This window comes from Lepidothrix coronata, unplaced genomic scaffold (assembly GCF_001604755.1).
Source record: "Lepidothrix coronata isolate B3197 unplaced genomic scaffold, Lepidothrix_coronata-1.0 Scaffold102, whole genome shotgun sequence".
Taxonomy (NCBI): Eukaryota; Metazoa; Chordata; class Aves; order Passeriformes; family Pipridae; genus Lepidothrix; species Lepidothrix coronata.
Genome location: NW_016690282.1, coordinates 1,161,394 through 1,179,295, shown reverse-complemented (window position 1 = coordinate 1,179,295; position 17,902 = coordinate 1,161,394). Strand labels below are relative to the sequence as shown.

At 46.7% G+C, this 17,902-nt stretch overlaps 1 protein-coding gene and 1 long non-coding RNA gene across 2 annotated transcripts; one reads left to right on the top strand and one right to left on the bottom strand.

Moving 5' to 3' along the window:
* Window positions 1-1,178: 1,178 nt before the first annotated feature.
* Window positions 1,179-15,996, bottom strand: IL2RB (interleukin 2 receptor subunit beta). Its single transcript, XM_017823494.1, has 10 exons — window positions 15,785-15,996; window positions 14,434-14,531; window positions 13,980-14,106; window positions 12,339-12,450; window positions 11,035-11,143; window positions 9,904-10,052; window positions 9,296-9,482; window positions 7,451-7,547; window positions 5,580-5,664; window positions 1,179-4,205 (listed from the first exon to the last, which is right to left on the bottom strand). The coding sequence occupies exons 2-10, from the start codon at window positions 14,513-14,515 to the stop codon at window positions 3,384-3,386; spliced, it is 1,770 nt and encodes a 589-aa protein (XP_017678983.1). The 5' UTR covers window positions 14,516-14,531; window positions 15,785-15,996; the 3' UTR covers window positions 1,179-3,383.
* On the top strand, window positions 8,643-11,179 carry LOC108501526. The gene is made up of 3 exons (XR_001876198.1): window positions 8,643-8,790; window positions 9,655-9,748; window positions 11,071-11,179. It is a non-coding gene; the product is annotated as an uncharacterized LOC108501526 (long non-coding RNA).
* Window positions 15,997-17,902: the final 1,906 nt, after the last annotated feature.

The following is a 17,902-nucleotide window of genomic DNA, read 5'->3' as shown; positions in this document are numbered from 1 at the left end:
TCCAGGAAGAAGTAGTTAGTGACCAGCTGTGCCACTTAGACACTCACAAGTCCTTGTGGCCGGATGGAATACACCCAAGGGTACTGCGAGAGCTGGCAAAAGAGCTCATCAAGCCACTCTCCATCATTTACCAGTAGTACTGGCTAACCAGGAGGGTTCCAGATGACTGAAAGTTAGCCAGTGTGGCACACATCTACAAAAATGGTTGGAATGAGGATCCAGGTGTCCTTGGTGCCAGAGAAGGTCACGGAGCAGGTGACCTTGAGTGCCACCATGTGGCATGTGCGGGACAACCAGGGGATCAGGCCCTGTCAGCATGGGTTTGGGAAAGGAAGGTCCTGCTTAATCAACCTGATTTTCTTCTATGATAAGGTGACCCACTCAGTGGAAGAGGGAAAGACTGTGTATGTTGTCTACCTAAACTTTAGCAAAGCCTTTTACACTGTCTCCCACATCATTCTCCTGAAGAAACTAGCAGCCCATGGTGTGGGTATATGTACTCTTTGCTGGGTAAAAAACTGTCTAGATGGCTGAGCCCAAAGAGTTACGGGGAATGGAGTTAAATCCAGTTAGCAGCTAGTCACTACTGGGGTTCCCCAGGGCTCAGTGTTGGGGCCAGTCCTGTTGAACATCTTTATCAATGACCTGGATGAGGAGATTGAGAGCTCCTTCAGTCAGTTTGCAGATGACACCAAGCTGGATGGGAGTGTTGATCTGCTGAACGGTAGTATGGCTCTACAGAGGGATTTGGACAGGTTGTCTTGATGGGCTGAGGCCAATTGTAGAGGTTCAACAAGATGAAGTGCCAGATCCTGCACTTGGGTAACAACAACCCTGCGCAGTGTTACGGGCTTGGGGAAGAATGGTTGGAAAACTATGCAGCAGGAAAAGGATCTGGGGGTGTTGGTTGACAGCTGGCTGAACATGAGCCAGCAGTGTGCCCAGGTGGCCAAGAAGGCCAATGGCATCCTGGCCTGTACTGGAAATAGTGTGGCCAGCAGGACTAGTGAAGGGATTATCGCTCTGTACTTGGCACTGGTGAAGCTGCACCTCAAGTGCTGTGTCCAGTTCTGGGCCCCTCACTACAAGAAAAACATTGAGGTGCTGGGGCATGTCCAGAGAAGGGTAAGGTTAGTGAAGGATCTGGAGCACAAGTCTTATGAGGAACAGCTGAGGGAGATGGGGTTGTTCAGCCTGGAGAAAAGAAGGCTCAAGGGAGACCTTATTGCTCTCTACAGCTACCTGAAGGCAGTTGTGGCAATGTGGAGGTCAGTCTCTTCTCCCAGGTAACAAATGATAGGTCAAGATGAAATGGCCTCTAGTTGCACCAGGAGGAGTTCACTTTGGGTATCAGGAAAAATTTCTTCACTGTTAAACATTGGAATAAACTCCCTAGGAAAGTGCTGGAGTTACAATCTTTGCAAGTGTTCAGAAAACAAGTAGACATGGCACTTTGCGATGGTTTAGTGAGAATGGTAGTACTCAGTCAAAGGTTGGACTTGATAATCTCGGAGATCTTTTCCAAGCTTAATGATTCCATGATTCTATGAAGGAAAATTGAAAAGCTTATGAAGATCTACATGGGGACAAGATACCCACCGGTGCAACTAGGATCCCTGGCCCATGTAAGATAGCAAATTACTCATCAGGGGCAAGGGATTCAGTGTCTCTTTTTGAAGTTCATCTTGGAAGATTCTCAAAGTACATGAAACAGCTGGGAAAGCCTTGCGCTTCCTTATCTGGGAAGCCGAGGGGTCTTCTTCACCTGTTGTCTCCTGGAGACAACAGAGTAGTCCATGTGTTGAGACAGGTAGTGAAGAAGCTGATGAGAGGAGAGGTACAGTTCCCACAGCCCTCTCAGCTACAGGCAGACTCAACTTCTTTGAGCAGCTCTTTTGAGGGGAAATCCAAGCCAGTGGGTGACCCTGTAGCTGGGACTCCTAATTACATTCAGGATGCATAATGCAAGGTCAGGTAACAGTGTAGGACCTGGACAAAGTGGAAGCTCGACGCTTGTTCAGTCAGAGATAGGAAAGAATTAGTTTTGTTAACACTCACAGGTGTGACAGAAGTACTAACAAGTTCAATATCCTTGAGTTTTGTGGTATAAATACTCTTAGAAAAACTCTTAGAGGAAGTCTAAGAACTCTTAGCATAGGGTGGTATTCTCCCACTGCTGAAAAGTCCAGACATATGGCAAGAAAGTGGACAGATGGTACAGATGTTGAACACAAGGATCGATGTAACCAGAACAACTTGTCTTCCTTTGCTTGCCACCTTTCCTCTGTGGTGTGTTGCTTTTTCTTAACCCAGATAAGTGCATGTAGAGGAAAAACAAAAACAAAGTCTGTGCTATCTCCATTCTTTATGAGTGGATTGAAGTTTTCTTTTCAGTAAAGGTGCTGATTTGCAGGTTAGTTTTCTGGTCTCATTCATTGCATCTTTGCTACTAATTAGGTAATGGTTTCTCTTGAGCAATGGAAGGAATGGGCAGCACGGTTGTGATGTTTTCCACTAATACAGGATGTGGGATGAACTATTCTGCAATCAGCTTAAGTTAGTCAAGTAACTGTAGTTTGCCAGAAGGGCAGAGAGGCTTTCGATTTCATGAAAAATATTGTAGCAAGAATGGGAAATTGTGTGAGTTCTTTCTACTGCCATTATCAGAGCTGGAGGAAAGAAAGAGAGGGAGGGGATTTCCCCAGTATTTTTAACCCAATAATGGGGATTTCTTTTTTACATTGCACTGCTGACACAGTTGTGGCTCTGAGCTGACCTTGGGGACTCTAATCTAAAGCTGGACTGATTAGTTTAGAATGTCATCTCTGATTAAAACCTGAAGTGGGGACACCATAGGAAAAAATCACACCCTTGGTCAGTCAGGAGGAGATGTCTTCATCCATTTCATCATCAGCCCCAGCACTGACTGGCAGCGATATTGTCCCCTGTACAAAACCTCATTTCCACCTCTTCAGGCATTTCTCCCTCCCATTAGAGGTTTTCAGGCCAGAATAAGGCAAATGGACCATATACCTGCTCAGCCTCAAAGCTGAGTCCTATTTTACACCAAGTTGCACAGCATGGAAATGCTGGTACAGCCTCCTACTGGGAGCTGGGAAGGGAAAAGCAAGGTGGTGTGGTTCAGGATGTTCCTTGAGCATTGTGAGAAGCATTTTCCATACCATCAGAGCCAATAATAACAGAAAACCAGGTTCACCTATGAAGATGAGTTTTTGCTGGCCTATGTTCTCCAGCCTCATTGATGAGCAGTCCCAATAGGTTTGCTACTGAAGTCACATTCATGTCCTGAATAGAAAAACTGTCAATCTAGCCTTCCCTGAAGAGGTGGCTTTTACCATTTGTGGGTTTCCTCCAGACCAATTCTAGATCGAGCAATGGCTATACTGGCTTTGGAGGTCCTTCAGAGAAAGGTAGGAATCAGTGTTTGGGACCTGGCTGGAGAAGGCTGTTTTGCATGGATCCTCATCCTGTCTTTGCCTTAGAGGTGGAAGCTGGGAGAGAGAAGAGGTAGCATTTGCTGCTGGTGTACAAGGGTCAGCTGGAGGGTCTGCTTTCCCACTCCCCTCTGTTGCATTGATAGTATTGCTGTCATGCAGGTCCATTGGATCGGGAAAGTCAGTGTTCAGCTGCTGGCACAGGGCCTCATCAGGTTGTGAAACTGCGTTGTCCATCACTTTCTCATCCTGTTTCAGAGCTGGTGTTGGTGAGGTGCCTTCACTTGACCCAGAAACAGCCATGGCCTGCTGGGCTTCACCTTCTGTCTCTCTCATGACGGAGCTGTTTTGGAAGCCCTGGGTTGCCTTGATACAATGAAAGAAGTTGCGGGACAACATGGTCATGTCCTCTGCCAGTGTGCAGAGGTCTGGAGAGGGGAGAGCATGGTGAGACTTGCCATCCTTGCTGCCACTGCCCTCCTGAGCGAAAGGCTCGTAGGTGAAGTAGACCTGACAGGGCTCGATCTCAAAGGAGTTGGGAAGGTGGAAGAAGAAGTAACCTTGGTTGGTGAAGCAGCTGGATACAGAGTGCACACTGGTTTCTGAGGGAGGATCAGGAGTCAGGGATCCCTTGGAAAGTAGAAACCGGGATTCCTGGTCACTCTTCTGCATTACTTCGAGCACAGAGATCTCTGGGATTGTGCTGTTCACACAGTAGGAAGATGTGGAGAATGGGGAGGAGAGCCATTTCTAATGGGAAAGAAACACGAGAGAGAGTGAGAGAGAGACTGTGACACCCAAAGTATAGTACTCAGTGAGGAACAAAAGGTTTCTTTTCCTGAGTGACCACAACAATTAAATGATCTTTTCTCTGTCCAAGCACCAGTTACCAGGAGGAAATTTAACATTCATGATGTCTCATCTGTAGGATTTTCAGAGAGACTATGTCTTTCTGTCCCTTTGAAATCAAGAGTGGATCTTATAAGCCTATGTTTTGAAATTTCTGGAGCAGGGAATGGAAGATGGAGAATTAAACTGAAAGGAAGGAAAAAAACAAAGAAGGAAAAAAGCCTTAGAAGACCATAAGATGAAGTGAAGGTGGAAACATGAAAAACAGTACTGAGGTGCATCTCATGCAATCTATTCCTAATACATCTACATGGCCATATGCAGATTTCTCATCTAAAGTGCTCTTCCAGGCCCCTTGTGTCTAATTTCCACATTCATCTGGTCAGCATCCTGCAGTGCATCATTATCCTTAAAAATAAACTGGTTTTGATGACATCCAGCTTCATTGCCTTTATGGCCCATAAAGGCAATTTTTCAAGTTCTTTCTGCGCTGATAAAGTGTCCTCAGTGCCTGCTGCACACCCCTGTTCCCCTGCTCTGCACTCTTTCCCTGTAGTTTAAGCTTTCTAAAGCTTTTTGCACTTAGGCTTTTTCAGAGCTTTGCTGTCTCTGGACCCTCTGCAGTTTGTTTCCATCTTTCTTAAAGCAAAATGCCCCTTGGGATCACCTCCCACGTCTTGCATCTGACACTCCCTTTAATACTGCACAGAATGGTAATTGTCTCCTTGCAGCTGCCCATACTCACAGTGAGACTAGGGGAAAGGAAAAAGTGGAGCGGAGGAAGAAGGAAAAGAGACAAGAATGCAGAAATTAGCTAAGTGCCACCCAGTGGGATGGCAATTCACATTAGGAACAGAGGAAAGGCTCACAGCTAGGAGGAGGGGATCACAGCAGGAAATCTGGGGAAGAGCTGGGCAGCCTAGGGCAAGCAGGGAGACACCAAAATGGGGTGGAAGGGGATCTGGAGAGGCCAATCTCCCTCCTGCAGGTCCCTTGTTTTTTCTCAGACTGCCCATTCTGGAAGCAGGGTGCCGAGGTTTGCGTGGTTTGCCATTTCTCAGTTCTGTAATTAGAGATGCCTCAGCTGAGTGTCAGGTTTAGAAGGTCAGAAAATAGAAGTCAAGCAGAGAACTCAGCAGCTGGTGCTACAGGCACAGATGTCGTGTGTGCACGTGTAGGTCTGACAGGCTATCTGTCCTGGGCATGTGCAGCTGGACACTCCTTCCCCTCATTTCTCCCTCCTGGAACCACATGGTTCCATCCCCAGTCCAATACCTGAATGTCACCTCCGTGAAGCGAAACAAGTGGGGGAAAGAACTTCTCAGGATCTGGGATGTGAATCTTCAGGATCTTTTTAAACCTTGACAAAAGAGAAGGAGAAGAACAAATGAAACAGGGCCTGACCCTGATCTCTCTGTCACTGTGGAGGCGTAGGAGAGAGCATTGCAGCTCACGGGTAATAGTCTAGTATGGAGGAGAGGTAAAATAGGAACAAGCCTGAATGCTGTCCTTGCTTTTGAGTGGTCTGACATGCAGTAGCTGAGGAATGAGAGGTATAGAGATGAGACAGTTAAAGCTGGCATTGGAAAATACATTGCTCTCAGCATCTTTAGGGAAGGGCAACCACCACTTCACTGGTTTCTCCCATGCCTTGGCCGGTCGCTTTAACCTCTCCACCTGCCCCCTTAAGCCCCTGTCCTGATGACAAGCTGAGCGGGTTTCCCTTGTTTCCAAGCTCCTGCTGTTGTGAGCTACCCCTTCTTTGCTTTGCTGCCACCACAATGACTTGGAGGACCACCTGGCCTGAGCAGGACCACCACCAGCAAAGCTCTGCCACAGCTCTCTGCCCTCTTAGCAGGATGCTGCAATGGTATAGCTGTAGCACACTGGCTGTGCAAGCCATCTGAGTGAGTATGCCTTGCATCAGTACAGAGGCCTCTGCTTTACTGGAACCAGCGTGTTGTCATCCTGGGGCAGCATGAAGTGATCTAATCTGATCTTATGTTCCTCAGAGAGGTAGGCTGATCCTGTTATCTCTTTCCTGAAGCTTTGCTCTTAGGAAAGACCCTCCTGACCTCTGGAGGCAATCAGTGTACTCTCTGAAGCATTAGAAGTTGCTAGTTCTTGCATATAAACTACCTTACATCATTGCAGATGCTATTTTTATTCATGCATGTCTAATCTTTTCTTGCATCTTACCTCAGCATTATTCTCCATTTAATTCCCCTAGGCTAAGGAGGCCTTTTTAACTCTCTCTGTGCTGTACAGCTAGCACTTTCTCAACTCTGTGTTATGATCAGGGTAAAACAGTGACCGGTGACTTTCTCAGTATCCATCTTCCTTCAACATGGTTCTCTCTTTCCTTACAGAGAAACCATCCAGCCCCTGCTGCTTCATCCCTGGAAATATTTCTCCCTGCCCCCTGTCATGAACATCAGCACCCTGCTTCTTCACCCCTGATCCAAGATGGGAAAACCTGTAGCTATTTCTAACAGCATCCTGCTGACAGGTCACTGTTCCTATTATTGCATGGGTTAACCTTGTGAGACACTTTCCATCCTGAATAAAAGCAATGCCTGGGTAAAAATGCTGGCAAAGAGATCTTTAAAGCATCATATAGAGGTTTATCAGTGTGTGAGGACTGCACAGACCAGGGAGAAGAAGAATTGTACTCCTCACTCAGGAGTTTTGCCTGCAGACCAAAAGTCACCATGTCCTGCCTGAGCTCTTGCTGGAGCGTTTAAATGAAAAGGTAGTGGTACCTAGGCTTGCTTGGTCCTTGCTACTGAGAGAGTGCTCAACCCAGTGACCCGCTTTTGAAGAGGCAATTTTGATGCGTCTCTGCAAGGAAACACCACTCTAAGCCCTGGGCAGCAAATGTGCTGAGGTAGCTGTTTTAAATTTAGCCAGGACGTGGCACCAGGTCACAGCAGTGTGGCACAATACAATGATGGTGGTGAAACCACATCATATTGGGTGGTGATATGTCTCCCCAGGCAAATGTTAGCCTCAAAAGGTTGGCCTGTAAACCATATTTCAAAGTCATCTCTACCTTGACTTCTTACCAAGTGAAAAATAACCCAGATTTTGAGAATACATACAAGATACAGGAGAGGAACGGAGATGAAAACTTGATTCTCATTTACCATTTCAGGCTCCGTAAGTTCATAAGGAAGGCAGTCCCAACGATGACGAAGAGGAAAATGCTCACTATAAGAGCTTGCAGGGCTGGCCAGGATGTTTCTGCAAGATGAGAAAGAACAAAGAAATTGCTGTGAAAATTTAACCAGGATTCTGGAGGTAGAACCTGCAGCCTTTTCATGGCTGTTCAAGGTGATCAAAGTTAGCCTTTGTTATAATTTTATATACGATTACAGTATATAGAATTATAATATACAGGTCAGATACTTGAGTTCTGACATGTTGTGTAGGATGCCTTTGAGCTGATATGGGTTTCAGAGTCTAAGCATTGCTTAACAGATAACTTCAAGCTGAAGAGCTTGAACCCCCTGTTCATAACAGCGCCACCACTAGGGTTTGCCGTACATAAGGTATCTCAGACTGCTGTTTGAAGTGTCCGTCAACCTGTCTATCCCCTTGCAAAGGAAAGCAGGTTCTCCTCAAACCAGCTAAAGTGGGATTGGAGACTTGAAACAGCATTATGAGTCGGGGGGGAGACAGAGTCATAGGGTTCGCAGGTCTCTGAGAAGGCAGAAGGACAAGGATGGTTAGGGATCAAGGGGTTGGCTTCTTTCTTTAGAGAGTTGTAGCAAAGCTTTAGGAGACTAGGAAGGTTACAGCTTTATACCATATTTTAGTACTTGGATTGTAGCGTTAGGAGAAAGAGACCGAGTTCCCACAGTACCAGGGCTGCCAGCACTCCTCAAATTTGTTTGGCATCATTTCAAACATATCTCCCCAATCCACCTTTGTTTGGTCTTGCTATTCTGGTGCCTGTTTCCCCCACCTGCCCCTCATTTCCATCCCTCATGTACCTTGGTCTGGGCATTCAGAGCATCTCTGGAGTAGTTTTTAGGGAATAGAGAAAAATAAAAGAAGGAGGAGACGTTTTTAGTACATTCTTTCTTTCCTTGTCCTTGAGATGCTACTCAGATCACTTTGACTGCTCTGCCTCGGGTATCCTGGTTATCTTTGGGTCTTGGTTGCTATGACAACTGGTTGCGGCTGTATCCTATTCACTGACATCACACACTGTCAAAATTTGATTGCCACAGCAACACAGTGCCCTTTCTAAACATAGCTCCTCTGTTTATATCAGCACCAGGCACAACAGGGAGGGCTTAAGCAGGGGCAGAGTGGGGGCGACATGAGAAGGAATAACATCTATCTGCTCAATTCGGAAAAAAAAAATGACAGAGACCACAGCCAGTGACTCATCAAAGGGCACTATTTTTCAAGGCTGGAGGTTCATGCAGTGACTGATGCAAGTCTCAGTAGACCTTTTTGAGAGGGACTTAACATGCATGTAAGTCTGTCTCTTCCATTCTCCATGAGACTCTGCTTCTTAGGTTCAGGCGTCATTCAGTTCAGGAGCTGAGAGCTCTGTTTCACTGTATTTCACTGCATTTTACTGATTAGTACCTCCAGTGAACCGAGCCATTTTAAGAAGCTGGATGTATATTCCTAGGTAATGTTAGCATCTGGGAAAATGCCAGTCCTGGTTACTGCTTCTGCAGGTCAGACATATGGCCCTACTGCTCTGGAGAAGCAGTCCCTGATTTACAAGTTGTGAATTTTGTCTGGCTTCTGGATGTCAGAGGGGCTTTGTTGGAGTCAGGGGGTCTTTGCCTTTAAACACTGCTGAACTGGTCTGACCTAACTGATTATGAGGGACAGGTTGTTTCCAACCTTTCTATTGCTCTTTGGCCAACACGGTACTCCCTACCCATTTTCCTTCAGCTTCCCAGCCTGCTTTGGCCCTTCTACCTTCTTTTCCCTGAGTCCCCATTTTCCCCTCCAAGTTAGACTACCTGGCTGATCCTTATGGTCAGCATGTGTCCTCCACAGTATCGGCTTGCTCCAGTCACTCCACGCGCCTTTGTAGGTGCTTCTGGCACTTGGCCTTGCACGGACAGCTGCCTCATATTTCGAGTTGGGTGAGAGTCTCTCAAAATTTGCCCACATCTGGTCATGTTCAATGGGCAAGTTCATGGCCTCCTGGGAGTAGGGCAAATTTAGAATATCGTCAACACCCTGGTTTACAGCCTCATGTAGTCATCTTTTCCAAAGCCCTCAGAGAAGACCTGTCTCAAATTGCTACACCTTGTGCACTGCTTTTTCACCCTGGAGGGAAATTTTTCTTCACTTTGCTTTTTTTCATCCCTTTCAGGTCTGCCCTGGAACTGTCTGAATTTCTTTGCGACAGCACTGAGTAAAATGGGATCCCCATCTGCCTCCTTGTCATCACCAAACACTGGCAGCAGGTGACAGAGATAAAAGGGTGGGGGTTGTCATCCACTCTCCAGCTTCACTAAAACTGGTTTCATCCTGAAGAGAGGCCCAGGAGCAAGTCTTGGGTGATATAAAGAAGACTAGGATTAGTATGGTAACAGGTCCCAGTATCCCACTCTGTACTCACCTCCCAGGACTGACTCATGTTTCGGTACCGCACTTGGTATTCCCGCTCCCCATTCAAATAGTGAGAGGAAATATTCAGGCTCCACGTTAAGTTGGAGGTGTTTTCAGTTATGTTAACTAGATGAAGATTTCCTGGAGGCCTCAGCTTTACTGGAAAGAGAGAAGGAGCAGGGCTGATATCTCCACTCTGTCCATAGCAGGACTGCACGCCAAGCCCCATGGCAGCAAGGCTGGTGTCTTGGCTGTGCTCACAGACTCTAGCAAGCTACAGCCACATGAGAGAGTTCATGAATTCCCCCTCTCTGTTCCTCCTTTTCCCCCACTGTCACTAATTGCAAAAGGCGTATTGCCTCTGGGCTATGTTAAAGGCAGCTCCTCCTGTGAGCCTGTGAGAGTGGCCCCTGCAGTCAGTGCAATCAATCCATGGGGCCAAGCATCCTGTCTTATATGGGTGATCTGCATGGCAACTGTATGGATAGGAACAGAACATGGCTGGGGAGACAGTTGCTTCCCAGATGCTCTTTCAGAGGGCTACAGCCACAGGGATGGAGTTACATGGACTGTCTAGGTTGATGGTTGATTCTTCCTGATCCTTGACTCCAGCCATGCCTTCTTATGCCTCGTCTCGCAGCAGCTCTATTGGACATCTCCTTGAGACAGGTAAACTCACATATCCAGCAAAAAAATGTCCCAAGCAGATGTTTTGCTTTAGGATTAGTGAGGGGAATCCTTTCAGCAAAGACTGGTGCGTGCCAAAGCTGGCTTAAAGGAGGGTGGAAGCACACACCTAGTAGGAGGGCAAAGGAAGAGCTGCAAGACTCCTTGCAAAACATTTTTTGGAAGGGGAGCTGAGCTGCCATTGCCTGTTTGAAGCAGAACTTCTAGGGTAAAGCACTCTCATTTAACAGTGTCCCAGACACAGGACAGGACAGGATGGGATTGGCATGAATCTGCATGATAAAGGTGCAAGTGGCAGAAGTCAGTGTGTTCCACCTGTACTCGTAGCAGGGGACAAGCAAAAGACAGAAACCTAAAATCAGGTATGGGTATTGCATAGGGGTGGATGGGGAAGAAAAATTAACCATCCTTTCATGGGGAAGTTTCAGAAACCGGAAGACAAATGAGTACTCACTATTTGCAAGGGGACTGAAATTTTCTATTCTCGCAGGTATAGACTTATTCTCCCCAATCTGGCAATGGACAGACATGGCAAGACGGTCTGACCTGGTGAAGCATTGAGTCTGCAAGGAAAATTAACCACTAGTGACAATGAAGCCTCATGAATATGCATTCAAATTTCAAAGCATTGCCTGTGTATAAGATATTTAGGAATACTGGACAATAAATATGGAAGATATTTGTGGCTGAAAGGCATAAATCTCAGTGGTGAACGAGGAACCAAAGATTTATACTTTATATAAGATTTATACTATATGTGGTTGGATTTTTTTTGTGTACGGCAAGAAGGGCACAAAGTAGTGTGATACGCTAGTTTGCTAAGATTCCTATATGTGCTGACTAAGCAGTAAAAAAAGTTACTCTCTATGAGTGACATTTATCGAGAAAAATTATTTTTACTAAATCATTTTATGTTCACTGGTAAGATTGAAACCACTTTAGCATTAAATGTTACACTTGAAATGCAATGATACTGAAGGACCACGTGCATCATACACTATTGAATAAGCAATAGGGAAATTAGCTTGATTAGAAAGAAAAGATTTTGGAACTATTTACCAACCCTGCAATTTGTCTTTGCGCATGATATGCAAATGTAAGAAAGCTTATCTATCATTAGAACTGGTTGTGGCTTTAACAATAAGGAGAATTAGCTCATATTTGGGTGGGCATTTTCTGAAATCACAGGGACTGCAGTAACTGGGTACAACTGAAGGAAGTACATAATGAGTCTAAAATAAGATTGATCCAAATAAAGAATAATACTTAGAAGGTTGGCATCACCATTAGCTCTAGTGATGTGTTGCTGTTGCATCTTGCATTTGACATATCTAACCAGACTTCACAGTAGTTAATAATCTGGAAAATGATATTGACTTCTTCAAAGAAAATGAGATCAAGAGAGGACTTCAGAGCTGGTGGTGATGTCCTCCCTCCTCAGAGGAATGGGTTAGGGCCAAACCCAGCAAACTGAGACATGGGATACTGCATATGATCTGTCTGTCCTGCACCTTTTCTGCATAGTCAGGACAGCATGGCCCAGCTAACAATGAAGCCAATCTCTCTTGCAGTGGAACCCACAGGAGCAATGCATGTCAACAACACACAGCACCAAGCCCAACTCCAGAACTGGAGTCAAGGATTAGCTGTGGGCTTTTTATACTGCTCCTGAATGTCACACTCCTTATACACCCAAAATACACATAAAAATCTTTTCCACCTTGTCATTAGCTAGGCCATCCCAGATGAATTACTCACATTATTGTCTTGGCTGAAGGTCTTGATGCATGTCCTCAGTCCTCTCTTGTGTTCTGTCTTGAGTAATTCACAGTCCTTCTTGTTTTTTCCGGGTAAGGGAGATGACATGAGACTCAAGGTAGAGAACAACAATGAGCTAGGGAGGTTGTTTTGTATTTAGTCAAACATTATGTAACACTAAAGGGCTCTCAAAGCATTTTGCATCCTCATATATTTGCTCAACAGGTTGCAGCAAAGATTTAATCCTACTTGCTCTCCCCACTGCCCCACTCAAACAAATTTTACATGCTGGCACATGGAGAGTCAGTGCATCCCAGTAATTTCAGGACAAAGATAACAGTAGATTTCCAGTTTCAAAGACTTTACAAAACCCTCTTCCTACCCTCTCTGCATCCTGTTGATAGGAGAGGGCATGCAGAGCCCAAACACACCTGCTGCCCACAACCACACCCTGCAGCCCTGGAAGACAGGTGCCTTTTCCAGCCCCTCTAGGATTTACAGGTCTCCTTAAAACCACTGAAAGTCCTGTAGGATCTCAGATACTGAGTAACATGTACCTTCTGAACCAAGTCACATCCCAGTCAGTGAGGACTGTACATCACACATGGCAGCACCACACCATGACCTCTCTTCTGCTCTGTTAAGCACCTGGACAGCCTAAGCTGAGCTATGGCATGGGGGGGGACAGGATGGGAGAGCATCTGTAGGGCTGCAGCTGAAGGGGTATCTGACTGAGGTCCCTGATCCAGCTGTAAGGTCAGATCAGGCCTGAAACTTGCTGAGAGTGGGGAGAGGTGTTGTCCTAGGGCCCCGGTCAAGGATGGCATAGTTACAAATCCAACCCAAGTTCCAGCCCCAGCCTCTGTGATTCATACCCATGGAACAACATAAATGTTTTAGCTTTCTAGGTCCATGCACCAGGCCACAGGATATACTTGCCCATCTAACCCCATTGGAGGTGTCTCCATGACAGTCACAAGTAACCTACCCACTGTCAGAATCAGACTGAGCCTCTCCTGATGACAGGCACCCAGGGAAGTCCTGGGGTTGGTTGGTAAACCTCTTGACTAGAGATGTCTTATTAGGTAATGACACAGACTCAGCCAGCCTCCACTACGGCACTGGCCACACACCTCCCCTCTGCTGGGAGGCATATGGGAGAGGAAAACATCATGAACTGAGAGAGATATAAGGGCCAGGGAAGGGAAGGGGGATAGTATTTTTCTTCATTTGTTCTTACTCAGGGCGAAACATTGCAGTTATTTCCGGCAATGGGCAAATGACCTCTGCATAACTTCAAATCCACCCTTCTCCACCCCCATGTCTATACATCCTCCTTTTCCATTGAAAATGTCTTTCAGTCCAGAGGGTGGCTAACAAGACAAGGAAGAGGGATTTTTTTTTTTAAATGAAGCATGGATAGAGCCATGGAGCTGGAAGGTGGGTTGTGCAAGACAGTTTGTGACTGTCAGATGGCAAACATTAAGCAGTGGCTGTCAGCCTCTTAGCCCACATGGGTTAGAGACAGAGTACAAGACAAAGCACCTCAGCTCTGTGACTCCACTACACCTGGCTTGGGACAGGGTAGCCTACATTTTTGTTAGGTGGCATTGGCTTTCCTCAGCCTCTCCAATCACCTACCTGTCACAAAAACCTTGATTTGATAAAATCTCCAGCTGACACGATGCTTCAGCCAGGTCCCTGCCTGGGTCCCAGTCGCAGAAGAGAGCCGCCCGTGAGTCATACCAACAAGTTAGGCTGGAGGCACCTGCCAGCAGAGAAGAGATGGACAGCAGTGTGGCTCAGTTAGCTTGGCATTAGTTAGTTAGCCATCACCCTGAACAATTCTGCCCCATCCCAAACTACAGACTCCTCTGCTGGATAACTCCAACAAAAAAGAAAGGCAGAGCCACTCACTTCTCTGTGTCCTTGGAGGCTGATGTGCTCATAAGAGACTTGTGACTCTTGCAGCCTCCTCTGGCTGTATGTTACAACAAGAACATTGCACAGCAACATACCATGGCACACACATGCCTTTGGCTGACTCCCCTCCCTGCCCACCCAGCCGGCACAGGTCAAAGGAATTGCTTCATACCTTGTGCTGAGTCTGATGCCCACAAGGGATGCGTGAGGCTGAACAGGCAGAGGTGAGACAGAAGCAGCAGTGAGGGCTTCATCTGTACTGGTGACACACTGAAAGAGAGAAGACACCCCCACAACATAGCTCAGCAGCGTAAGTAAGGAAGATGTCAAGAAGTCATCTCACAGGAGGCATCCACTGTCCTGGGGCAGGGCTTAAAGCCACTACCAGTCTTCTAGGCTCAGAAACCCATATCCCTTCCACTCTGGAGTCTGTGCTCTTCCCTCAGCACCTCACTGTTTTCCAGCCTTGGGTGCTTTTCTCAGCAGTGAAACTGTTCACAGGGCAGCACAGATAGGCTGTTTGCAGGAATCGCGCCTTCTGAAAACGCGTGAGTGAGTGCACAGCAGTCCGTGTGTGTTGTTTCAGGCTGCTTGCTGACTCAGGTAGAGAGTGCTGCCTTGGTTGCGCATGTATTGTGCTTTGAAGAGCTTCTTTTTTTGGTAAGCCCTAAGGCTGAAATAACTAGGTGCTTGATGAGTAAGAGGGGTCTCTGTAACAGATAAAAGTTAGTTGCAGAGCCCATGGCTTAGAAGGCAGATTTTGAACAGCATGTTTGGAGCAGGGGGGAAATCAGGGAGAAGAAAGAGTTTTCCAGGTTCTAGAAATTCAAGGCTTTACCATATCAAAAAATATTACAGAGTCATACACAAACTACCTACCATCTGAGTAGACCTTTCTTTGCCTTGGAAGGAGTCGTGCTTTCAGGCATATCAGAAAATTTGGGCTTTGTAATAAGGAAACTCTGCAGCACCCCTCATGCACCCCTGGCACCCAGGGAGCCTCACTGTCATACAAAGTCATGCTCCGTATTAGACAGACTGGTACGGACTTCTCTCTCTCTCTCTCTCTCTCCCCATCATCCACCTGGACACCTGTCTCTTGAGATCTGCCTCTGCCCGCAGGAGAAGGAACTACCCTCACCTCACACCAACCCTGGAGCCCAGGCAGACCTGAGCAAAACAAGCTGGAGTCCCACTAGACCTTGCTGGGACTGCCAGAGGAGCGGGAAGAGAGGGTTTATAAATACTAATTCCCGTTGCGATAAAAGATTAGGTTCAGAGGAAGAAAAACATGATGATGATGATACATGAGCAGACAAAGTGAAGAGAAAGAGAGAGAAAGCTGGTGGTGTGGTTGTGAGATGTGGGGTATGATTTGAGAAGATTGCGGACAGACAGGGAGATAAATACGTATTCAGCCCTCCCCAACGGCAAGATTCAGTTTGTCAGACTGAAACTCCTTCTAAGATGCTTTTCAGATCAGCCACCCCCATGTGGGAGAGAGCTGGCATTGCCCCCTTTACCTTCCAGTTCTAGTCACCAAGTGGTCCAGAAGAAGGAAGTCGCTGGGGTCGTGATGTTGGATGGAATCAGATGTTGAATGTCAATGGGAATGGTGAGTGCAAAAAGGGAGAGAGATGAAGGCAGATATCCGAGCTCAGTGTATGTCCGTAAGAGGAGAGGTGCCTCCAGCCCAGCAGTTCTACTCCAGAGTTCTTCCTCTCATATGTGCATGGTCTCTCTCTGTCTTCTCCCTCTCACCTTTGCACAGGAAGCTGCTGCTTGCTTGCCTTGTCAGACTGAGACAAGGCCCTGAAGTATCGAAAAGGCTAGCGAGGCCAAGAATAAAAAGCCCCAAACCACGTCCTACTTCCTGCTGGTAAAGCAATAGGTGCAGAAACAAGGGTGGAGGGGTCAGGTGTTAGCTTGCAGTGCTCAGATATACTGGGACCAGTTTCAAACCATTGCTGTGAGGCAAAAGAGTGAGTGGAAAGGACTTATCCTCTTGAGACACTGGCAAGTGACCCATAGCTTCCTCTTTCAGACACCAAAACTGATCACTCATATTGCTTTCAGGGTCTGCACAAGTTTACAGATTGCTTTGAAACTGGGGACAGGAGTCTGTATAGAGTAGAAATACCACAGACCACTTTGTGAAAAATAATCTGAGTTGTTGACCTGAGCAATACAGAATGAAACCAGATTCCACATCAGTGTCCCAGTTTCAGAGGATCCATCCTGGGTCAGAGCAGGAGTGGAATGAGGGCAGTGCTGACAAAGATTGAAACACACCCTCACACTTACAGATGGTGTGACACCACAAGAACACCCATCCCACGGCCTCCCTACCCAGTCAAGCACCCCACTCTCTCCAGAGAAGGAAGAATCAACCCCTCCCACCTGAGACTTGCAGCTAGTCCAGATAGGCAACACTGCCCTGCAGTAGCTGCAGTGCCTGTTCGGCATGGCTTGTCCGTTCAATAGACCAGACAAGGATGTAAAAAATATTTTCCACCTTCCAAAGCTTCATGTGCCCTCACCTTTGCAGAAAGACAACCTCTTACTTTGCCTTCACATCCAAAGCTGAGACAGACACACAAATGCAAATCTACAGTCTGATAGCTACCTCATTCGAGGATAGATATGCACCTGCATGTGTCCCCACACCCCTCTCTTTTTTCCATACATGAATACGATTCTCTGAAGTGCAGCATATCACATTTCCTGTTTGGTCTGGGCTGCATGGTGATGGCCGCTGGTGTGGGGCCAGATGATGAGAATCTCCTCTTACATATACAGTGGTCACCACACTCTGTGCTCCTCATCTTTCTTTCCCAGGGCAGTTCAAGGCCCAAGCTCAGGTCTGGCAAGAAGGTTTGGCTGACCAGAAGTTGCAGGAGGCTAATCTCAAGTTTCCAGGCAGTTTCTTTTTGAGGACTCTATAAACCTGGAGGATGGAACCTCCTTTAACAACAAAGGGATCTTACATTCAGGTAGTGGAAAAAGGGTATGGGAGGAGGATGAGCTTTTAGCCACAAGAAACCCGGCCCAGAGACTGAATCTCAGAAGATATCAGACCTCAAAAAGAAATAGCGTTGGAGGAAAACAGTAGTTTGAACACGTGGGCAGAGCCATTTTGCAGGAGGTTGCAATAGTGGATCCTCATGGCAATTTCTGGGGAAGCATTGTGGTTAATCCAGACCAAGCCCTCACTTAGCCAGCGGTATTGGAGCACAACACCTTTTTCTTTACCACATACAACAAGGACTGAGAGTCTGAGAGATGTCATCTGGATTCTCTTGCTAGTCATCTGAAGACCCTTGTCGTGGCCAATCTTTGGGAAGACAACTAGGGAATCAGAACCTAGTTGAAGAGGAGCAGGGGAAAAGATGGGCTGCGTACTCCCCTGCTCTGGTAATCACTGCCTGTGTATGTTGGACCTTGGAGGCTCTACAAGGGTGGAGCAGTAATGGCATAGATCATCAGGCCACAGCCCACCTTTCCCAGGAACTCTTAAAATGAATGCAGCTTATTCTGGCACAAAGTCCTAAACTGAAACCATGAAGTCCTCTGTGAGTAAGTTCTTGGTATCACCAGTGTTGCAGCTGCAAAGGAGCATTCATGTTAACCATAAATTTTCC